Source organism: Thalassophryne amazonica, chromosome 18 (assembly GCF_902500255.1).
Source record: "Thalassophryne amazonica chromosome 18, fThaAma1.1, whole genome shotgun sequence".
In the NCBI taxonomy this organism is placed as follows: Eukaryota; Metazoa; Chordata; class Actinopteri; order Batrachoidiformes; family Batrachoididae; genus Thalassophryne; species Thalassophryne amazonica.
The window spans coordinates 58,820,675-58,846,230 of record NC_047120.1 but is presented as its reverse complement, the minus strand read 5'-3'; the positions used below and the strand labels follow the sequence as shown (position 1 = coordinate 58,846,230).

At 40.7% G+C, this 25,556-nt stretch overlaps 1 protein-coding gene across 1 annotated transcript in view; it reads right to left on the bottom strand.

The window, feature by feature from the left end:
• The window catches only part of LOC117531470 (cytohesin-3-like), a 65,341-nt gene extending 40,658 nt beyond the window's left edge, over window positions 1-24,683 (bottom strand). Inside the window, exon 1 of the mRNA XM_034194585.1 lies at window positions 24,330-24,683. Coding sequence (XP_034050476.1) covers window positions 24,330-24,348 — 19 coding nt within the window. The 5' untranslated portion in view covers window positions 24,349-24,683. The remainder of the gene's footprint in view (window positions 1-24,329) is intronic.
• Between the last annotated feature and the right edge of the window lie 873 nt (window positions 24,684-25,556).

Genomic DNA, 25,556 nt, shown 5'->3' with positions numbered 1-25,556 from the left:
CAACAAGAGCAATGTGAAGATGGATTTAAGACCAATCACAGCTCTTAAAAAGTTTCTCCATGGCTGCCAGCTGTTTTACACAATTCTTAAATCTTCTACTTGAGCAACGTTTCCTCTCTCATTTGCAAATTCTTCTTTGCATCCAAGTCCCTCCCACTAAGTATAAGAGGAAAAAAGGGTGAAAAAGTGCATAGAAAATTACCTGTTGCTAATTTGTAAGGAGGTTGCATGTACTGCAGTAAATGGAATTAATAGTTTTTTCGACATTATTATTAAATCATCAAAATAATACATTGGGATGTGCATTTTGTCCACATGTGCAGGATGTGCAGTTTTAGAATGTGTGAAACATTGAAATCTGTATGGTGTCACTTAAAATGAACAGGTAGTCAAGCAAAATGCATGCACCCAATAAATAAATAGAAATCACTTCGCACTTTGTGCAGATAAATGAAACTGCAGATTGCATTTCTTAACTATACTGACAACACATTTTACACAGGTTTGCATTTTGGTCATTCTGATTATGCAGAGGATTTCCCATAACAGAAAGTAGCCTGAAGGTTTTGCACAAGTGGAAATGAGGCGAAGACAACCCAAGTTTGGAAGAGGCATGATCGATGTTGTCTGGAAGAAGACAGACTGTGTGCAGCTGCGGTGATGTCTGTTTGTGTGCATGTCAGCCTGTATTCAATTTGGCTTGTGGGAAACAAACATTTAGACTTAGACTTGTTTTTATTGTCATTCAGTAAAAAACATCACAGATGCGGTCACAGAATGAAATACTGACACGGGATATTGCACATATGAAGATGCTACAAGAACAAAGTTGCTATCAGATGCTACAGTGTATTATATCCTACATTCTATATTGCACAGCTCTTTCTATCGATTTGTATGTGACTGTCTATGGCATTTGGGCAAAAGCTGTCCCTAAGTCTGCATGTTTTGCACCTCGGGCTATCTACCTGAGAGAAGGAGAGAAAACAGTTTGTTAAAGGGATGTGAAGTGTCCTTGATTATTCTTCTTGCCCTGGACCGACAGATCTGTTCTGCCAGTTCACCAATGGTTGGCAGCCTGGCCCTAATCTCCTCTGCTGCCCTCATAACCCTTCCCAGTACCTTCATATCTGCAAGGCTTCATGACCACAGAACAGAGTAAACAAAGGGTGAGCAATCAGAGTGACAAATTAAAATTTTGACTTTTGACCCCAATCATTAACCTTTGGGATATTTGGTATATGTGATCTCACCAGAACCTACACCCCATATGTGTGCCATATTTGTTTCAAATTACACTTAAAGCAGGTTGAGAGGCTTCAAAGGATGCAGAGTCCAACACACACACACACACACACACACACACACACACACACACACACACACACACACACACACACACACACACACACACACACACACACACACACACACACACACACACACACACCACAGGGAAAGAAAGCTTCAGTAAAACACTGAAACCTTACAATGAAGCGTTTCAGATGTTATTTTGTCTCATTCTTCCTGCAAACATGTCTTAGGGTGTACAACAGCATATGGTCATTTATTGTTGCATTTTTCATTTTGTAAAAACTAGCCTTAAATTGAAACGTGTTGCAGACCGGAAATGCAGGAATGGGTGTCAGGTGCAGGGTTTTATTTTGACTTCTGTTTCATACGGTCTGCAATAAAACAGAAGGGATTTGAATATTTCTGCAGTGCTTAAAGTAGACCTGCATTGAAAAAAATGCAGTCAGATTTTTTGAACAAAAAATGACTTACATTTACACCTGAGATCCTTCTGAATGTAGTAAAGTAAATCTGCAAGCCCAGATCTGTCATTCAACAGAGAAATCTTCATTTGAAAATGACAAATTTACAGCTAACATTTAGCCGTCCGCAAATTGTCCCTCTCATCATGGACGCTGCCGAGACGTCACGGACAAGACCCTCTCCCAGCATGCATTGCGCCAATTGTAATTTGTGGATTTACGTCAGTTTGCATCTGCACCTTTTTCTTGTCTTATATGGAAGGATCTACTTTTTTTAAAACTTCATATTGTCTTGCGGCACGTTTGGTGAGTATGCATTTCTTTTATTTGTGCTTGAAAATTATTTTGGGGGACTTTTTCATACGCCCGTTTGATTGAGTGGTGTTGCAATGAAAATCTACTGTCTTTCGCCTCCGGTACCATCGCGGGATATGGAGGCGAGACCCGCAAAGAATCCCAGTCATTAAAAATATATAAACCTCTCTCAGCGTCCATGGAGCTCTGGGGCTCCGATTGCCGAGATGTGCAGTGCTATGGATTTTGCCGCAAGAAGTCTGTCCTTGCAGCAACAGGTGTACCGGCCGCTTCGCATTAAAACAGCGAGTGTAGTGGAGGCAGAGAGCGGGAGAGGAAGAACGGCGCCCGCTGTCGATGTCATTGCTGATCTGAGCACACAGATCTGTATCTCACATTCATTGCATCTTTTGATTCATCTATCTACTCTACTGGTGGTTGGCTCTCACTGCGGTATTGTATCACTTCCTGTTCCGGAGCACAGCGGTGTTTTTCTGTATCTGTTAGCTGTTTAATCTGCGCAGTTAGATTGATCTAGTTATCTAGATTACGATTTGTTTCCCAGTGTAATCTTTACGTGCCTTAACTAAAGCACTCATTCTGATGAATCACCTCTAAATTATTTACACATTATTCACTTTGCGTGTTTTTAGGAATCCGCTAGCTTAGCGTAGCTACTAGCTCTTAGCCGATTTAGCACGGCGGCTTCTCCTGTCTCTCCCGCACTTTTCTGCTCTGGGTGTGAAATGTTTAGTTATTCCTCGGCCTCCTTTAGCAGTAATGGTACTTGTAATAAGTGTAGCTTATTCGTAGCTTTGGAGGCCAGGCTGGGCGAATTGGAGACTCGGCTCCGCACCGTGGAAAATTCTACAGCTAGCCAGGCCCCTGTAGTCGGTGCGGACCAAGGTAGCTTAGCCGCCGTTAGTTCCCCCCTGGCAGATCCCGAGCAGCCGGGAAAGCAGGCTGACTGGGTGACTGTGAGGAGGAAGCGTAGCCCTAAACAGAAGCCCCGTGTACACCGCCAACCCGTTCACATTTCTAACCGTTTTTCCCCACTCGACGACACACCCGCCGAGGATCAAACTCTGGTTATTGGCGACTCTGTTTTGAGAAATGTGAAGTTAGCGACACCAGCAACCATAGTCAATTGTCTTCCGGGGGCCAGAGCAGGCGACATTGAAGGAAATTTGAAACTGCTGGTTAAGGCTAAGCGTAAATTTGGTAAGATTGTAATTCACGTCGGCAGTAATGACACCCGGTTACGCCAATCGGAGGTCACTAAAATTAACATTAAATCGGTGTGTAACTTTGCAAAAACAATGTCAGACTCTGTAGTTTTCTCTGGGCCCCTCCCCAATCAGACCGGGAGTGACATGTTTAGCCGCATGTTCTCCTTGAATTGCTGGCTGTCTGAGTGGTGTCCAAAAAATGAGGTGGGCTTCATAGATAATTGGCAAAGCTTCTGGGGAAAACCTGGTCTTGTTAGGAGAGACGGCATCCATCCCACTTTGGATGGAGCAGCTCTCATTTCTAGAAATCTGGCTAATTTTCTTAAATCCTCCAAACCGTGACTATCCAGGGTTGGGACCAGGAAGCAGAGTTGTAGTCTTACACACCTCTCTGCAGCTTCTCTCCCCCTGCCATCCCCTCATTACCCCATCCCCGTAGAGACGGTGCCTGCTCCCAGACTACCAATAACCAGCAAAAATCTATTTAAGCATAAAAATTCAAAAAGAAAAAATAATATAGCACCTTCAACTGCACCACAGACTAAAACAGTTAAATGTGGTCTATTAAACATTAGGTCTCTCTCTTCTAAGTCCCTGTTGGTAAATGATATAATAATTGATCAACATATTGATTTATTCTGCCTAACAGAAACCTGGTTACAGCAGGATGAATATGTTAGTTTAAATGAGTCAACACCCCCGAGTCACACTAACTGTCAGAATGCTCGTAGCACGGGCCGGGGCGGTGGATTAGCAGCAATCTTCCATTCCAGCTTATTAATTAATCAAAAACCCAGACAGAGCTTTAATTCATTTGAAAGCTTGTCTCTTAGTCTTGTCCATCCAAATTGGAAGTCCCAAAAACCAGTTTTATTTGTTATTATCTATCGTCCACCTGGTCGTTACTGTGAGTTTCTCTGTGAATTTTCAGACCTTTTGTCTGACTTAGTGCTTAGCTCAGATAAGATAATTATAGTGGGCGATTTTAACATCCACACAGATGCTGAGAATGACAGCCTCAACACTGCATTTAATCTATTATTAGACTCTATTGGCTTTGCTCAAAAAGTAAATGAGTCCACCCACCACTTTAATCATATCTTAGATCTTGTTCTGACTTATGGTATGGAAATAGAAGACTTAACAGTATTCCCTGAAAACTCCCTTCTGTCTGATCATTTTTTAATAACATTTACATTTACTCTGATGGACTACCCAGCAGTAGGGAATAAGTTTCATTACACTAGAAGTCTTTCAGAAAGCGCTGTAACTAGGTTTAAGGATATGATTCCTTCTTTATGTTCTCTAATGCCATATAACAACACAGTGCAGAGTAGCTACCTAAACTCTGTAAGGGAGATAGAGTATCTCGTCAATAGTTTTACATCCTCATTGAAGACAACTTTGGATGCTGTAGCTCCTCTGAAAAAGAGAGCTTTAAATCAGAAGTGTCTGACTCCATGGTATAACTCTCAAACTCGTAGCTTAAAGCAGATAACCCGTAAGTTGGAGAGGAAATGGCGTCTCACTAATTTAGAAGATCTTCACTTAGCCTGGAAAAAGAGTCTGTTGCTCTATAAAAAAGCCCTCCGTAAAGCTAGGACATCTTTCTACTCATCACTAATTGAAGAAAATAAGAACAACCCCAGGTTTCTTTTCAGCACTGTAGCCAGGCTGACAAAGAGTCAGAGCTCTATTGAGCTGAGTATTCCATTATCTTTAACTAGTAATGAGTTCATGACTTTCTTTGCTAACAAAATTTTAACTATTAGAGAAAAAATTACTCATAACCATCCCAAAGACGTATCGTTATCTTTGGCTGCTTTCAGTGATGCCGGTATTTGGTTAGACTCTTTCTCTCCGATTGTTCTGTCTGAGTTATTTTCATTAGTTACTTCATCCAAACCATCAACATGTTTATTAGACCCCATTCCTACCAGGCTGCTCAAGGAAGCCCTACCATTATTTAATGCTTCGATCTTAAATATGATCAATCTATCTTTGTTAGTTGGCTATGTACCACAGGCTTTTAAGGTGGCAGTAATTAAACCATTACTTAAAAAGCCATCACTTGACCCAGCTATCTTAGCTAATTATAGGCCAATCTCCAACCTTCCTTTTCTCTCAAAAATTCTTGAAAGGGTAGTTGTAAAACAGCTAACTGATCATCTGCAGAGGAATGGTCTATTTGAAGAGTTTCAGTCAGGTTTTAGAATTCATCATAGTACAGAAACAGCATTAGTGAAGGTTACAAATGATCTTCTTATGGCCTCGGACAGTGGACTCATCTCTGTGCTTGTTCTGTTAGACCTCAGTGCTGCTTTTGATACTGTTGACCATAAAATTTTATTACAGAGATTAGAGCATGCCATAGGTATTAAAGGCACTGCGCTGCGGTGGTTTGAATCATATTTGTCTAATAGATTACAATTTGTTCATGTAAATGGGGAATCTTCTTCACAGACTAAAGTTAATTATGGAGTTCCACAAGGTTCTGTGCTAGGACCAATTTTATTCACTTTATATATGCTTCCCTTAGGCAGTATTATTAGACGGTATTGCTTAAATTTTCATTGTTACGCAGATGATACCCAGCTTTATCTATCCATGAAGCCAGAGGACACACACCAATTAGCTAAACTGCAGGATTGTCTTACAGACATAAAGACATGGATGACCTCTAATTTCCTGCTTTTAAACTCAGATAAAACTGAAGTTATTGTACTTGGCCCCACAAATCTTAGAAACATGGTGTCTAACCAGATCCTTACTCTGGATGGCATTACCCTGACCTCTAGTAATACTGTGAGAAATCTTGGAGTCATTTTTGATCAGGATATGTCATTCAAAGCGCATATTAAACAAATATGTAGGACTGCTTTTTTGCATTTACGCAATATCTCTAAAATCAGAAAGGTCTTGTCTCAGAGTGATGCTGAAAAACTAATTCATGCATTTATTTCCTCTAGGCTGGACTATTGTAATTCATTATTATCAGGTTGTCCTAAAAGTTCCCTAAAAAGCCTTCAGTTAATTCAAAATGCTGCAGCTAGAGTGCTGACGGGGACTAGAAGGAGAGAGCATATCTCACCCATATTGGCCTCTCTTCATTGGCTTCCTGTTAATTCTAGAATAGAATTTAAAATTCTTCTTCTTACTTATAAGGTTTTGAATAATCAGGTCCCATCTTATCTTAGGGACCTCGTAGTACCATATCACCCCAATAGAGCGCTTCGCTCTCAGACTGCAGGCTTACTTGTAGTTCCTAGGGTTTGTAAGAGTAGAATGGGAGGCAGAGCCTTCAGCTTTCAGGCTCCTCTCCTGTGGAACCAGCTCCCAATTCAGATCAGGGAGACAGACACCCTCTCTACTTTTAAGATTAGGCTTAAAACTTTCCTTTTTGCTAAAGCTTATAGTTAGGGCTGGATCAGGTGACCCTGAACCATCCCTTAGTTATGCTGCTATAGACGTAGACTGCTGGGGGGTTCCCATGATGCACTGTTTCTTTCTCTTTTTGCTCTGTATGCACCACTCTGCATTTAATCATTAGTGATCGATCTCTGCTCCCCTCCACAGCATATCTTTTTCCTGGTTCTCTCCCTCAGCCCCAACCAGTCCCAGCAGAAGACTGCCCCTCCCTGAGCCTGGTTCTGCTGGAGGTTTCTTCCTGTTAAAAGGGAGTTTTTCCTTCCCACTGTAGCCAAGTGCTTGCTCACAGGGGGTCGTTTTGACCGTTGGGGTTTTACATCATTATTGTATGGCCTTGCCTTACAATATAAGGCGCCTTGGGGCAACTGTTTGTTGTGATTTGGCGCTATATAAAAAAAAATTGATTGATTGATTGATTGCAGCTTACTTTTGGATGTTGAAACCAGGACGTGTATAAGTAACATTACTAACAGATAAAATCAATTTCAATGTGGGATCGGACTGAAGGCGGGAGCGCGTCGTCTTGTCCCTGACGTCATGGAAATGATACGGCTGTACAAACTGTTTTCACAGAGGGCTAAATTTTAGCTGCAAATTTGTCATTTTTAAACGAAGATTTCTCCGCTGAATTACAAATTTGGGCTTACAGATTTACTTTACTGCATTCATAAGGGTCTTATAAATACATATCAGCTATTTCTTTCTGAGATCTGACCACATTTATTTCACTGCAGGTCTACTTTAATATCATTAAAGGATTCAAGGATTCTGGAGGAATTTCAGTAAATAAAGAGCAAGGGTGCAAGCCTAAGCTAAACACTGTGATCACCGATACCTCAGGCAGTACCGCATCAAGAACCACCACTCATCAATAGCTGATATAGCCACATGGGCAAGGGATTACTTTGGGAAAACCTTTGTCAAGCACTGCAATACAGAGTTACATTCACAAATGCCACTTAAAACTTTACTGTGCAAAAAAAAAAGAATGGGTTCGAAATAAAATTTAAGAATCATTTTTCATACCAACCCAACCTTTTCTGGTTTGGGGTTGTACTTTCAGGGACAAATTGTTGTGTGGGCCGCTGAAGAGGAGGTACTGCTGGCCCACCACCACCAGAGGGCGCCCTGCCTGGAGTGCGGGCTCCAGGCACCAGAGGGCGCTGCCGCATCATGGGAGTAATCTGGGTGACAGCTGTCACCCATCACCAAACACAGCTGTTTCCACTCAGCACCGAGGTATATCAGGAGGACGGCGTCTCCACCTCAGTGCCGAGATATCACCTAAGACCAAGGTAGTATTCTCTGCAGGTATACTTTGCATTATTACTTAAGACTGTCAAAACTGTTTTTCAGGACTGGTGACTACTAAGAACCTTATTCCTTGGATAAGTACTCACCTTCCTGCTGAACTTTGTCAAGAGGTGGAGACGGCTTCTCCCCTCTCTGTAACTGGGTGCGTTCATCCACTCCTGTGTGTTGTTGCTCTCTCCTGCCAGCAGTACCGGATCCGACGAGCGGAGGCAGTGGCCACCTGGGAGGTCGGGACTTGGCGGTTCCAGTATTTCCAGGGTTCGGTGGCAGAGGAGATCTGGGTGGTTCCGGTTCGACTGAGACGGACGTCTCCTACCTTCGAGCCTGCCCACACGACACCAGCGGATTCGACCCTAAATTGTGTTTGTTGTATTACTCTTGCTTGTTCAGTAGTAAATCTTGTTATTTACTTTCTCCATTGTCCGTTCATTGCGCCCCCTGTTGTGGGTCCGTGTTCCAACACTTTCACAACACAAATCCTCACTCTGCTTCAAAGCGATCCCTCCCTGTCTACCCACCGGAACCGCAGGCTTCACGGGCGTTTAAAATCCGGCAGCTGTGCTTCTGCGCCCACAAAACCTGCAGGTTTATAATGTTCAGCTAAAACTCAGGACCCGTAGGAAGTGATTCAAGAAATTAGTCGGGGCTTTACGAAGACATCCTTCCTACTGTTTGCACTTGGAGAGGAGTGGAACTCTCACACTCACTTAATGCTGGCCGCCATCCCAGTTTTCTCTGCTCCCGTGTGAGCATGAGAGGATTTGTCTAAATCCCCTGGTATTAAAGTGGCGACTTAACCGCTGTAATATCTTTAAAGATCCCCAGTTACCCTGTTTGGCCTCGCGCGGCACTCTGGGAGGCGCGAGAGGAAGCAGGAAGGGGACTTCCTCTACGCCTTATCTCTCATGTGAATCTCTTATCCCGACTGTGGACGGAGATGTGTGTTGTATCATAACAGCTGCACATCAGGGCCAGCCGGCGCTAATCGGGTGCGCTCGCCCTCCCCGCCGCTCACAGCCTTACAGCGGATGTGTGATGTTTAACAGCACGCAGACAGATGCTGTGGCCGACCGGCCGTAACCTACTTGAGCAGTCGGTGAAACCGTCTGGAAGGGAAGCGTGCCAGCTGATAGTCTGCTGCCTGCAGAGACGTTCTGGCTGCGAGTCAGGACACGGGAATGCTGGGACGTGAAGCACGGAGGCCAACGTGAGGAGAGGGCAACATGAGAGGGCTGGACAACAAGTATGTGGGTCTGACCGTCACCAGGGTTACCCAGAAGCCTTTGGATTTCAATTTTCCTGAAAGGTGTCGGAGAGGTGGGGCACAGGCCGGTTTCACATACTTTTCTTTCCGCCGTATTTTACTTTCCCTGATACGCATTTTGCGCATGTGCGCAAGTCGGAAAACTGAGTATGATACAGTTTTCCCCCAAAGAAGGGACAAAAAATGGTATGACATAAATACAATGAAATCTTTTCCCCCAATTATCAATGTAATTATCAAAGTAATAATTGTGGATTAATTGCTGTATATTTGTCTGAGGTAATTGGGTGTGAAATGAATTGCCCTTTTAGGGATCAATAAAGTTGTCTGAATCTGAAAAAAATGTATGACATAACTATCATATGAAATCTTCTCATACAATCATAATATTGCCCCTATTATGCAATAATACAAACTCAAATCGTGCATTTGTATTAGAGCCCGACCGATATATCGGCCGGCCAATATTATTGGCCGATATAAGCCCCTTTCAAAGTACTCACTATTGGCCGAAATTTTGCAGATAGAACGCCGATAATTTCTCATAAACAGAACAGTTACTGAAATAATGTTTATGTCGGCAATGTAAAATGTCCTTGCACCATTTGTCCAGTAGATGGAGCTCTGACTCCATTCAACTGAGAGCTGCTTACACCCCTGCTTAAATGTGTTCATCACCGGCCCCGTAGTAGTTCGCCGTCACACTGCACTGATCGGCTGACAAAAGCATACAAGTAAGTTTATAAGGATGTTGTTTATAATAACTTTGCGATTACATTCACCCCACATTTCTCCTGTTTCAGTTCAACTCAGTTTGATTAACTCAGTTTATGTAGTAATGTGTCAAATGTGCTTCATTGCGCCGGTCACGCTTTTATTAAGCCCATGTTGTGTAGACATTATTTCTAGCATAAAAAACTTTCATTTACTGATTGGCTGACAAAAGCATACAAGTAAGTTTATAAGGATCTATATCCTTATCCTGAACCTGTATCTAAGTTGCAGCAACAAGAGGTACAAGATCAGATGTATTTCACAACTCTTTTTAAGGATATGTATTTGCTAATTTCACAAAGGTTTAATTCTTGATTGCATTTTTTGAACTTGAAAATTCTTCTCTGTTATAAAGTTAATCAATATGAGGACAAAGCTTCAGTGTTTAGATCATACCTTTTTTGTTAAGGGTCCAAAAAAGAACATTTTATTCATTTTTAAAAAATAATAATATCGGCTGATTTATCGGCTATCGGCAAATCAGCCGATTTATCGATTATCTGCATTTTTTTTTCATCCAAATATCGTTATCTGCATCGGCCTCAAAAAATCCACATTGGTCTGGCTCTAATTTGTATTATTCATTTGGTATATCTCATAAGCAATTATATGTACACATATGTTTCGAGTGTGGGAAATATTTTTCACGGGGGGAGATATGTCCCGTATCATGCTCAGTTTCATGACTTACGCGCATGTCAGCGAAAGAAAAATACGGCGGAAAGAAAAGTATGTGACATTGGGAACATTTTGGGAAATGTTTTTTCACTTCTGCAAAAAAAATTCAACTTTTTTCCCCTCATGTTCCCATTTTCTCATGAAATAATATATAGAACTCAATGATAAGTAAAATTGTTTTATTACAACTCCAAATCAGAGAAAGTGGGATGATGACTTTTTTTTTAAAGATTTTCCATATCACCCCAACTTTTTCTGAATTGGGGTTGTCTGTATACACTGAAAAAAGAGAATAGTTGAACCAACCTAAAAAAAGAGTTGCAATAAGTAAAACCTGAATGATTTAAGTTGTTTGAACTTAGGTTTGTAAGTTAGAGTTGATCTAACTTGCTAACTTAGGTTCATACAACTTAATTCATTCAGGTTTTACCATTGTAATGCTTTTTTAAAGTTGGTTCAACTATTCTCTTTTTTCAGTGTATGTTCATTGTTCAGTAATAATTCCATATTCTATCGCGTGACGGCTTTGGGTCGCACTATGAAATCTAGTTTTGAACCTCATCTGTGCTCACGGGGAGAATCTGGGGCTCTGATAGCTGAACAGCTCAAATACAGATTTCTCTGTTTAATCTGCAGTTTTGGGGAGGGACCTCCTGCTGTCTGTGCGTGCGTGCGTGCGTGCGTGCGTGTGTGCGATTGTGTATTTGCATAGACGTTGGACTTTTATATGACGTCTTACACGACACATCTGCTCAGAATCAGAAGGACTTCGATGTCTGTGTGATCTGACGCCTTCCACTGGTGTCCAAATTAATCCCAATCTGATGACGGGGGTTTGAACAGGCCGGATCCACATCAACTGTCACTCAGGTTTCATGCAAAGCCGATAGTAAATGTGTAATATAATAAAATACCAATTGTTACACTAAAAAATGTCAAATTCTAAAAATTTGATAGAAGGGTAACTCACATTTTACATGACTGACACTGATTCCTTCAAATTATTCTTGGTGATTCAGTGACAATATAACATGTGGTTCAGTGTGGCCTTAAAACTGAACCTGTTTGTCCTTAACTAAAACATGTTTAATCCACATTCACCCCAGACTGTTTGAGGTAAACAGGTATGACCTTGGGTTTGACCTTCTAAGGTCACTCAAGATCAAATGTCATGTGACCAATAGAAATATGATATATTACTTCATTTAGTGCTTAACAGTAACCACAGTTTTCACCATTTCTTGAAATTGTATTAGAAATATTCCCTACTAGTCACGATGGCTTAGTGGTTTGCACTGCTGCCTCACAGCAAGAAGGTCAAGGGATTGATTCCCACCTGTGTCCTTTCTGTGTGGAATTTGTGTGGGTTTCCTCCAGGTGCTCTGGCTTCCTCCAACATCCAAAGACATGCAAGTTAGGTGGACTGGAAACTTGAATTAACTGTAGGTGCGGGTGTGAATGTGTTTGTTTGTCTTGTTTGTGGCCCTGTAACAGACTGGTGTCATGTACCCTGCCTCATGTTATGTGACTGCGAGGGACACAACAATACTCAACTGAAAATTACTTTGTCCCTCAGGCCATCAGACTGTGCAACTCCTCACTTGGGGTGGGGGGGTGTAACAGGAAGACAGGGGACAGGAAGGAGAGGAACAATAGTAGTAGTAGCCAGTAAACCAGTAGTGAGCAGTATTTCTGGTATTTATATTTGTATTTACATTTTGCAAATTGTTCTTTACTTCTACTTTTGATACTCTGTGTGCTTCTTACCCTGTGTGCTGCTATACAATGCTGCTGGAATCTCAATTTCCTTGAGGAAGTCTTCCCAAGGGATTAATAAACTTCTATCTAATCTAATCTAAGGGCCCGGTCCCACTGGCGTTTAGGAAGATTTGCGTATGAATTGCGCACAAAAGTGGTTTATATTCGCTAAACATCTGCAATATCCATGAAACATGCTTGCATGAGTCGGCTGACACCCGCACACATCCGCAATTATCCACAGAGCCCTGTTTTTCCATTGCCAGGATTTTTGAGCCGCACAAAATTTTGGTTGCGGATGACATCCGCCTTACATATTCAATACATACGAAATACATACACAATACATACTCCGCTGATATCTGCAACTGACGGGGTATTGCGGCTTGGCAGCGAATGGAGACAGTGTGTAAAATGAATATATAGCGTGCCTATCACGCCCACATCACAAACTAATATAAGTTGTAGCGAATGCATACAGAGTGGCCACGGATAAAGCGTTTGTATTACGTCTGCTTTGCATCTGATTTGCGGTCATTTTGCGAATGCATAACAAACAGAAATCAACATACTTGCCAGTCATTGCCAGTCCAGCTGTGGAGACGTACAGATGTAGTTATGGATCTCCAAAGACGTAGTGTAATAGTTGCTACCATCCAACAACATACCAATCATCGTGTCCAAGTCCAGCAATTGCTCCAGAGGCTGTGGTGTTGGTGTGAATAGTGATGCTGACAGGCCTGAGTGCACTTCTTTAATGACCGCAATGCAGATGCCGCGCACGCGCAATACAACCGCTATTTCCGCCACACATGTGCGATGCATTCACAATACTTCTGTAATATTTCTGTGATAATCGCAATGTATCCGATCTGTTTCCTCAATACATGTGTTATACAGCCGTGATTGTTCGTCATATATTCACTATACATTACTAATATATCCGTAATTCATATTGGGACATTTGTCATTTTTGGCCAATTCTGTTGCAGGCGACAACAAATGCTCGTAATTTGTATATTCAAGTCATGTGCAATTAATCCTCTCCCCAGTGGGACCGGGCCTTAATGACCAACCTAGAAGAACAACAACAACAACCTACAGTAGTGTTCAGAATAATAGTAGTGCTATGTGACTAAAAAGATTAATCCAGGTTTTGAGTATATTTCTTATTGTTACATGGGAACAAGGTACCAGTAGATTCAATAGATTCTCACAAATCCAACAAGACCAAGCATTCATGATATGCACACTTTTAAGGCTATGAAATTGGGCTATTAGTAAAAAAGTAGAAAAGGGGGTGTTCACAATAATAGTAGCATCTGCTGTTGACACTACAAACTCAAAACTATTATGTTCAAACTGCTTTTTTAGCAATCCTGTGAATCACTAAACTAGTATTTAGTTGTATAACCACAGTTTTTCATGATTTCTTAACATCTGCGAGGCATTCATTTTGTTGGTTTGGAACCAAGATTTTGCTCGTTTACTAGTGTGCTTGGGGTCATTGTCTTGTTGAAACACACATTTCAAGAGCATGTCCTCTTCAGCATAAGGCAACATGACCTCTTCAAGTATTTTGACATATCCAAACTGATCCATGATACCTGGTATGCGATATATAGGCCCAACACCATAGTAGGAGAAACATGCCCATATCATGATGCTTGCACCACCATGCTTCACTGTCTTCACTGTGAACTGTGGCTTGAATTCAGAGTTTGGGGGTCGTCTCACAAACTGTCTGCGGCCCTTGGACCCAAAAAGAACAATTTTACTCTCATCACTCCACAAAATATTCCTCCATTTCTCTTTAGGCCAGTTGATGTGTTCTTTGGCAAACTGTAACCTCTTCTGCACATGTCTTTTATTTAACAGAGGGACTTTGTGGGGGATTCTTGCAAATAAATTAGCTTCACACAGGCATCTTCTAACTGTCACAGCACTTACAGGTAACTCCAGACTGTCTTTGATCATCCTGGAGCTGATCAATGGGTGAGCCTTTGCCATTCTGGTTATACTTCTATCCATTTTGATGGTTGTTTTCCATTTTCTTCCACGCGTCTCTGTTTTTTTTTTTTTTTTTTGTCCATTTTAAAGCATTGGAGCTCATTGTAGATGAACAGCCTATAATTTTTTGCACCTGCATATAGGTTTTCCCCTCTCCAATCAACTTTTTAATCAAACTACGCTGTTCTTCTGAACAATGTCTTGAATGTCCCATTTTCCTCAGGCTTTCAAAGAGAAAAGCATGTTCAACAGGTGCTGGCTTCATTCTTAAATAGGGGACACCTGACTCACACCTGTTTGTTCCACAAAATTGCCGAACTCACTGACTAAATGCCACACTACTATTATTGTGAACACCCCCTTTTCTACTTTTTTTTTTTTTTTTACTAATAGCCCAATTTCATAGCCTTAAGAGTGTGCATATCATGAATGCTTGGTCTTGTTGGATTTGTGAGAATCTATTGAATCTACTGGTACCTTGTTTCCCATGTAACAATAAGAAATATACTCAAAACCTGAATTAATCTTTTTAGTCACATAGCACTACTATTATTCTGAACACTACTGTATATAGGCTCTGAGGCCAACTTGTACCATGGTGGATTTTATAGTATGAAGCTTATGAATCTACAATTGGCCCCGAATGGATACTATTCATAAGCAGGTTACCTCCCCAGCCAAGGCTGGTACCCAACAACAGCTGGGTGGACTCAGACAATGCAGATGAAGTTTCTTGTCCAAGGACACGGACAAGTAGTGTGACTGAAAATCAAAGCCAGGTCTATATATGTTGGGAGCCAAAATCCTTACTGGGCCACCTGCTTTCAGCAAAAAGTTTGACCTTGGCCTGTGACGTTGACTTATAACTAATTTAGCTTAAACGCAAATCCCTTTGTTCCCGGCTGACCATCAATCACTCCACCAAGTTTTGTCCAAATTGGATAGAAAGTCACAGTTGGATGGAAGTTATTTTGTTCACAGACACACGTACACTGGATTGTACACGGGGGGAGCACTGCATACAAAAATACCCAGTGCAAGCAAACCAGCACACTGCAAATTCTGCTCAAAAGGGTATTTTCCAGGCCGAGAGAGAGAAAGACAGGGGGGGACTGTTTGATCATTTGTATCTTGATTTCCTTTCAGATGGACGATGTTAAAGAGCAGCATGTTCGCCGCTCTACCTGCTCTCGCTCTTTCACTGAGAGCAACACCCTCCGTGCTGAGGTCTATTCAAAGCAGAGCCCGAGTGTAAAAACACTGCAGGAAATGAAAAGAGAAAGTGCCAGGATATTTTATTAAGGTGAGAATATACTGTGTGCCATGCACCCCACGCCTCCCCCACCAACACCATCCCCATTCCTATGACAACAGAAGCCAAGAAGCACAAATCTCCCCTGCAGCTCCTCTAAACCTGTCTGGATCCAGTTTCCTCTGCACTCTGCTCCTACTGACATTCGTCGTGGATTACCCAAACTCCACCTGATTTAATTTGCCTTTCCTTTCCGTCTGACATCTGCACTCTCGCGGTAAAATGGCCTGAAGCAGTAATTCTGAGCAAAGCGCACCTCGATTCTCCACAGCAGGAATATGCTGTCGCATGGCAAGAAAAAAAAATCCCTCACTGCCATGCTGATGAGAACTTGTGTAGAAGCCTCCAAAGTCTTTGTCGTAATCAGGTCCATATGTAGTCTGCGCGCCTCAGTGCTCCGGTGTGTTGCAGGCCCGTGCACCGCGCACCGTGCTGGTGCGTTTTTAATGCACTGTGTGTTTAATCTGATCATGCTGCACCACAAAGCCCATAATCAGGGCAGTTAAAATGAATTTCTCTCATTCAAACATCTCACTTTAAGGCTTTAAACGGCACAGCCGTGCCACCCGGGTCAAACTGCTACAAGTGCAAAGAGTAAGTTTTTGCACATCTGTGTTAAAGTGCACCAGAGAATTCATTGTATAAAAGCATTTCACACATTCATCTGAAAGTAAGTCAGGTCCAAAATGACAACAAGTCCATCAAAATGATTTGCAGATAAAATATGAGATTATTTTCATTTTTAAAGGGGTCATATTATGAACATTTTGAGCTTGCTTATAGGTGACAACAGGTGTTCTGAAAAGCAGATATCGCTCTAAGAAATGACTGGCCACACCCCAAAAAGGGGTCAAATTCATGCAAGTGTCAAGGTGGCTGTCAGAAAAATATAATAATAATAATAATAATAATAATAATAATAACCGTCATGACTTGCGTTAGAAGAAGAGGAAAACGGATGTCTTGCTTCAATTTGAAGTCTTTATTACTGCGGGAGTGCCATCGCTGAAGCATATTAGCAAAACTTCAGAATATATCCAGCCTGGATCACATGGGGGGGTGGGGGTGCTAGCAACAATTTTGCCAGGGTTATGACTGGGGGAGAGTGGCCTTCTCTTATCTTATTCCCTGAGGAGAGCTCACTTTTGTCTTTTCACATGAAAAACCCTCAGCATTAAGTGGTCACACTTAAATGTAAATTTAGCACAATATATACTCAGCATACATGATATCATTTAAAAGAAAACTCCACATTCTCCCATCATGATAATAATGAAAAATAATAAAGCACAAGAACTTTTCCAACAGTGGCTTTTGTCTCTTTAATAGTCATGTTGTGGCTGTCAGAAGAAATAAAACAACCTGATGGAGTGCTGGGTGGTACACCAACTGAACTGGTATACTAGTTCCTATACTGGTTCCTAGTGGGATAGACTGCTTAAGCACTTGTGAATGCACTTCGTGGAATGGAACCTCATGAAATATTCTTACTGTTGCACGACTGAAAAAACATTCATTATTTCTATAATAATGAAACTGTTTGTGTAAAATCTAATTTGTAGATTTATATATTAGAGCCTGACCGATATATCGGCCGGCCGATATTATTGGCCGATATAAGCCCCTTTCAAAGTACTCACTGTTGGCTGAAATTTTGCAGATAGAACGCCGATAATTTCTCATAAACAGAACAGTTACTGAAATAATGTTTATGTCGGCAATGTAAAATGTCCTTGCACCATTTGTCCAGTAGATGGAGCTCTGACTCCATTCAACTGAGAGCTGCTTACACCCCTGCTTAAATGTGTTCATCACCGGCCCCGTAGTAGTTCGCCGTCACACTGCACTGATCGGCTGACAAAAGCATACAAGTAAGTTTATAAGGATGTTGTTTATAATAACTTTGCGATTACATTCACCCCACATTTCTCCTGTTTCAGTTCAACTCAGTTTGATTAACTCAGTTTATGTAGTAATGTGTCAAATGTGCATCATTGCGCCGGTCACGCTTTTATTAAGCCCATGTTGTGTAGACATTATTTCTAGCATAAAAAACTTTCATTTACTGCTAAGAGGTTGAAACACTCAGCTGATCGGTGATTTATCGGCTATCGGCAAATCCGCCGATTTATCGATTATCGGCATTTTTTTCATCCAAATATCGTTATCGGCCTCAAAAAATCCATATCAGTCGGGCTCTAATTTATATGTAATATTTGAAGGCGTTGATGAGAAGTTTTTAGTTTTTATTTGCGAGCTGGCGCCGTCTTATCTGGCTGATCTGGTGGAACCTTATGTGCCGTCCCTGGCTTTGCAGTCACAGGATGCGGGACTTCTCTGTGTTCCCATGGTGAAGAAGAAGTCAGCGGGTCAAAGAGCTTTTTCTTATTGTGCACCCAGCTGTGGAACAGTCTTCCTACAAGGGAGTCTGTGGACATTTTTAAGTCAAGACTTAAAACCTATTTTTATTCTCTTAGTTTTTATTTTTTTTATCTGTTTTATTCTTTTACCTCTGTTTTTAATTATGTATTTGAATTTTTAAAATTATTTATTTAATTTTTATGTTGAACTGTTCTGTGCGAGGCGCCTTGAGACGGCTTTTGTTGTGATCTGGTGCTTTATAAGCTGATTAAATTGAGTTGAAATTGAATTGAGCTGGTACATTCTACCTGTAACGTGCATGAAAGCTGCAGGCTGATATTAGAACATGAACAGATGTTGCGCCGCCGTCTGGCTGTTCAGTATGAACCACTTCATTTTTTTAAGGCAGTCAGCCTTCCCGAGTGAACACAAAACACCCACAGAGCACCCACAGTGACGATCTGACGCACAACCACACACATCTACAGCCACAACAAAGTCTGCACTCTAATAACTCCAACTTCCTCCCGTTTAGCCACAACCCGACTCCACGCGGCCCCAGAGCTGCTGTGGTTTGTGTTTCATGTCTGCAGGGATAAATGTGACGTGAAATAACGCCATGATGTTGGTGTCTGTTATATCAAAGTCACAGTGCGCGTCCCTGTAAATCTGATTTTAATTGTGGTGTGTGAGCGGTGGGCACCACAGAGCGAGCACTGTTAGCTCATAGCTAGAAGGTCATGGGTTTGAATCTGATTTGGTTTCTTTCTGTGTAGTAGTTTATTTGTGAGTACAAGAGATGCAAACTAGGTTAAATGGTGAGGCTAAACTTTGATCTGATCCCGACCTTTCATCATAAACATTGCCCTTTGTTTCTGAATACTAACCTTTGATCTCCCACTGCAGAAATCTGACTGTCCTCCTTATTTGCAAACCTCATCGCCGATCTTTCATCCTGTTCCCTGGCTTTTCATCCTGATCACTGCTCTTTTAACATGATGACTGAACTTTGATCCTTAACGTTGACAACTGGTTTTGATTTCTGGCCTTTGACCCTAAAACTGACATTTAGTAGTCACCGGTGGCCTTTGAGCTCTAATCATTTATCCTGATTACCATTCTTTGAACCTACTGACCAAACTTTGATCCTTTATGTTGCGATTTAGTTTTGATTTCTGGCCTTTGACCCTAAAACTGACATTTAATAGTGACTGGTGGCCTTTGAGCTCTAATCATTTATCCTGAATACCATTCTTTGACCCTAATGACCAAACTTTGTTCCTTTATGTTGCGATTTAGTTTTGATTTCTGGCCTTTGGCCCTAAAACTGCCCTTTAATAGTGACCAATGACCTTTGATCTCTAATCATTGATCCTGATTACCATTCTTTAACCCTAATTACCAAACTTTGATCCTTAACACTGTGATTTGGTTTTCATTTCTGGCCTTTAACCCTAAAACTGACATTTAATAATGTGACCATGGCCTTTGATCTCTAATCTTTGATCCTGATTACGGTTCCTTGACCCTAATGACTGAATTTTGATCCTTAATGTTGAGATATGGTTTTGATTTCTGGCCTTTAACCCTAAAACTGACATTTAATAGTGACCATGATCTATGTAAGTTTTAGGGCCAAATGCCAGCAAAATCAAAATCAAATGTCAATATTAAGGATCAAAATTCAGTAATCAGGATCAAAGAGATGTGATCAGGCTTAAAGCTGTGTGAATTGGGATCAGCTATTAGGATTGATCTGGTGCATTAAGGTTCACCAATGTCTAGTCAGTTTATCCTCTCATATGTTCTTTTAATTTAGTAAATTGTTTTTGAGCTACTGTGACTCGTTTAACAAAACCAAGGGATATGTTCACTCTGAGTATTTGCTTAATGTTTTAGTCTCTAAAATGTTAAATTAATCAATTTAGAAGAGCATGACCATCATGGCATTTCATTAAAGTGCTGCAAGAATTTATAAACAGTGAATTCTATTCATTGTCTCAGTTTTATAAAGCTAAGATCAAAATAGAGCCTACATTAATCCCTGAAAAACAAGGCTGTAAAACACATGAAAATGCATGCAAAAAAAGGTGTTATAATTCAATTCAGCCATTTAATCTCGTACCGCAGAGCCAGAGCCAGCCACATTCTGCATTCTTTCCACTTCTCCATCCAGCTTTACTATGAGACTAAAAATAGAACTGTGAGCAATAAAAACACTTTAAGATTTCAAGCTTGTTGCCGATTTACATCCATTGTGTGGCTCGGCCTCGTCTCCGTACCGCCATGTAAAACCGCATAGACGAGCACCAACTCTTATGAACCAATGCAGTAAACATGCACTAATGAATCTCAGCCGCATCCAACAAAGAAAACACAGTGGAACCGTTCACAGTCTGAAACAGGAATTTTGGGTCGCATGTGCAGGAGGTCACACTCTCTTCTCCTCCAATTATCACAAAGACATATCTATGCATCCACACACTGACTTACAGCCATTATAAAGCATATTTCTGACTGATATTAATTCGATTTATCACTCACATCCAAAGTTTTCTCAAAAGTCTGAGATAGAAATTTCCTCCCCCTTCTTATTCCATTTTATTTCAAGGTCTAGTAAAAATTACGTAGTGTAAAATTACAAATGTTTGCACAAAATGTGAGACAGTATAATCGAAACGCCTACACAAATGTTATTGCTTCTCTTAATGAAGCTGTAACTTATGTGTGACTGATGGAGACAAATTTAGCATCAAGAGCCTGTAAAGGTGTTGACGCTAACAATTTTAAGTGCTACATGACGTTAGCAAGGGTGCGAGCGAGACAGCACTTCAACATTTATGGAAAGTTATTTTAACAATTCATCCAGCACACTGACTTCTGCACACGGCCTTTTCCGAGCTTCTGTTGTATGGTTTACGTTTGATAAAAGCGGCGCACCATCCTGTTGCATGACGCGGCTAATGCCAACTCTCATTTTAGCTAACAGGCTTGATCTCTGCCAGGAAAATAATCAAACTCATTTAAATAAATTGCTTTTGTTTGGGCAGTAATCAGGATTTATATCCAGAGAAGAAAGTGCTCTACAATTTAACAGATTTCTGGATATGATGTACTAGTTATATCAACATGCAGCAAGCATGCGGTACAACGGGAACTTCCTACTAGTTCTCAGGTTCACTAGTCCTAGTCCTATTAAGGAGAGCATGCTGAAGTTGTTTTTTAGGCTATATGTTGCACAAAAGTAGGTTAATGTTACAAAAGTGTGACAATTACCTTTAATTATGATGAATTGCCATTATTTGTTGATTTTCAATTCAGCAGATTTATAGACAAAAGTACAATTAAATGTGATTAATAGTGTATCTCAACAGAATCACTTTTTATTTTTTTTAAATTGAGCAAAACTGGATCTGGTTTGTTGGCTATTTGAAAATATTATATATATTTGCGAACTTTAAAATCAGTTTTGGTGTTGTAATATACACCATCAAATAATATAAAGACGTTAGGATCAGTGGACCCTCCCCCGGTATAACAATGCTAACTGTGAATTACGCTAACTTCAGATGACACTAATTAAATTCACAGTGTTAGCAAAACAATGTCTGATGTAACTAGCAGTATGACCCAAACCCAGAAATCTGGCAATTTCTAGAAAACTTTCCTGTCTTATATTTCACAATCAAAGTCTCAACTCAGACTTTTAATTAAAATGGCATGTAACAAGCTTTTACAACAATGTCATAATATTGAAGATGAGAAAAAACCTGACTTCATTATGAACACTGCTGTGTGACATACAGCCTGTTACCTGAGTGCTAACGTCTAGCATTAGCAGAAATTAGCATGTAACGCCATGGTGTTTTCATTCATCCTTCTTTTTCCACATATGAAACTTGCTACATACAAGCAGTGTTCCTAAACTAAGTCAAAGAAAAATTACGCAAACCTGTGTTTATATCAACAACACATTTTAGATAGTGCTGTTTTTCTTAGCTTCCCTGCATTTTACATTTCACCATTTTTAATAGGTTAAAAAGTGTTTTTCCTGTCGAACACATTTTGGTGTGCCATACGCACACCAAAACTGGACACCATTTTTGGTAGGGCACCAGTTTCAAAATGAGGCACTAAACCAATGTCTTAGATGCTTGGCAAACTTGAAAATGACATTCTTTTAGATGGTTTAAGGTTAGGATAATGGTTAGATTAAATTTTTCGCAAATGTAAGTTATGCCTGTCAAAAGAAATTGCGGTCCTTTGGTCTGTCCTTCCGTACGGCAAAACCTCGCACATCCTAAAACTCAATAACCTTAATACTCTCAAAATCTAAATTTTTATACATTAATACTGGGATACCAAAGCTCCGTGGGCCAAAAAAACATAGATATAAACATAGTGTATGTACTGGATACAGCCTGTGTGACGTCACCCATAGGTTTTCTATAAAGACCCGGAACAACCAAAATGAGCCCCTTTTGTGGGCGTTGCCATGTTGAGAGCCCCGCCCGCACTGTTTCATGATGAACTCTTAATGCATAAAGGGGTGGAGCATGGGTGGCTCCAAAAAAAGCTTGAACACGCTAACAGCTAACCTCATTTTAGGTGTTTATTAATTCATATTTTTGGGCATTGCTCAGCGGTTCTCATAAGGGTTTACTTTAGTGTGGACAGTAAAAGTTACCGCCGCATATCTCCTCAGTAATAGTGCATTAAGTGGACAGCTACTAAAAGTGCTAACAATGTTAGCATACAGTATTAAGTAAGACGAGGGTTTCACTCAGCGTCAATATTTCAACAGGGACATCTTAGATGATCCGTTAAAACGTTTCACCGTACAACAAGCCGTACTATTCCAAATGTTTGTAATAAAATACTTCAAACAGACACAAAAGTGGGTGACTCCGTATCAGTGGAAGACTACGAGAGGAGGAGTCAATGGACACAGTCGCTGTCACTCAAAGCAACCACACCCATAATTATACAGAATTTTATTAATTAAAATATATTAAAGTAAGAAGTTAGAAAAAAATTCACCCCATACAGTTGTCATGGAGAAGGGAACTATTTATAGAGACCAAAACTTTTTTTGTACCAGGCTGTAAACATGTTTATTTCTGCTGGAAAGTTGGATGTTTTAAAATGGGCTTATATGGGAATTTGCTCTGTTTTGGAGCCAGCCTCTAGTGGCCAGTCAAGGAACTTAAATAAAAATGACTCTGCAATACGCTCAAAATCTGAGCTTGAGTGTTACCGCTTGCAAAAAAACGACAACAACAACAAAAAAAAACAAAACAAAACAAAACATACATTTCTAAATTTATAAAACCATTTTTTTTACTGGATTTTAGGTTTCACGTACAAAACATACCAGAAGACCTGAAATACTCACATCACCCATTAGACGGCGACAAAAGCTGTTCAAATACGAGGCAAGGTCTCAACTGTTTATTCGGTTGAGAAATTAAGATGGGTTGCCATTGAAAAAACTGATGTTATTTGACTTATTAGGTTTTACAATCACTTTATTAATGAGCAATCATTAGTAACTGTGTTTTACATGTGATGTAACAGTACGATTGCTCATTAATAAAGTGATTGTAAAGCCTAATAAGCCAAATTACATCAGTTTTGAATGTATTCAACTTTTCTGAACTGGACAATATAATGCCTGAGAGGTGGTGCTGCGGGCCATAAACTACCGATTCACAGGCTGTACCCAGCCCCCGGGCTGCCGGTTTGACACCCCTGTTCTGCACAGCTTGGTAGTGGAGCGACCTCACATTGATTTATCTCGTGTTCCTCTACGTGCAGCTCCTGTGTAGCGGATGGCAGCCAGTCAGTTATCATTTTCCAACAGTTCAAAAGAAAGAGCAACAAAGTTCAAATGGTTGCATCAAGGCCCCACACAAACGGAAAAGGTGCACGAAAATCTGCACCTTTTGTTTTGCTCATGTGCAAGAAAACCAACAAATGATTTATTTCCTGCACGGATCACCAGGATGACATCTGATGCTGGTTTTTATTTCATTTTATTTTAGCTGCACACCCTGGCTCTGGATGATGTGCACATCCACAGATCCATATGTGCATCCTGCACACAGACTGAAAGGAAAAAGCAGCCTTACCGTGATTGTCTTCATCCATGCTGACTGAATCAGACACAGCAGTCCAGCAGAAGGTGTGTCCGACTGGAACCTCACTGAAAATGGATTTTGTTGACTGTTTTTTTTTGTTGTTGTTTTTTCAGCGGGATTTTCTCTCCATTTCCACGCTAACAGACAAACGAAGCCGGTGGCAGGTTGACAGACGGGTTGGTGGAGTGGACTGATGTCAGCAGGAAATCATCAGAAAAACACCTCCCAGAAAAATCCCCTCAACGTGGCTTTTAATTAAAGAGCGATCCTTAAGTGGAAATATGTCCGAAGTGCGTGCGACGTGTGGCTCGGCTGCGCTCCATCCTCCGCCGCTCCGTCTGCATTCACAACACTGCAAGCGCAGCCTGCGTCATCAAGCCCCGCCCCTTCATTAACGCCCCAAACCCACGGGTTTGACGTGTCGGGCCTTATTTCAAAACAAGTCAGTTCACAATAAATTAAAAAAAAAAAAAAAAAAAAAAAAAAAAACCGGGGAAGGGAGGTGTTTGAATCTTTAAATAAATAAAATCATGATATATAGAGTGTTGTGCAATAGTTTTAGGCACCTCCTCATTCCTTTTATCAGTGGGTCAACACAAATAGTGCAGCAGATAACAGAATATTTGCAGAGGAATCCTTCAAATCCAGTTACAAGCACCAAAGTTTGACTGTGTATAGCTTTTGGTACATATTTTAGAAAAATAACGTTAGTCGTTTGCAGTGGCGGTGCCAGGAAATTTTTGTTGGGGGGGGGGGGGGAGGCTAAGGGGGAGCTTGGGTAAAAGTTGGAGGGGCTCCACAAAATGTTGTCGAAATGAACAATATATAGTAAATTGCTTTATAAATACCAAGGTATGTGCTTTAGTCACCCGTGTTCCTCTAAAATGGTATCAGTGCACACACACATCACTTAGAATGATTGCAAGTTCAGTAAACTTGCACATAGGTATAAATAAAGATATGTGAAGTTTTAAGAGTGGCCGTAATAAATATTTAGGACACCTAAATTTTTGGAGTATGGAGTTAAATTTGTCTCATTAATACTTGCAAATGCACAGAGGGTGATTTACAAATACCCTTTGATTTGTACATGTGCTTTGTGATGCACAAACACAAATTTCTGATTTGTAACTTGTGTGTGGGTTTTTACAAATACATGTTTATCTGCAAAACTGAAAATTCAAAGATTTTTTTTCCAGACAGCACAAATTTGAATCA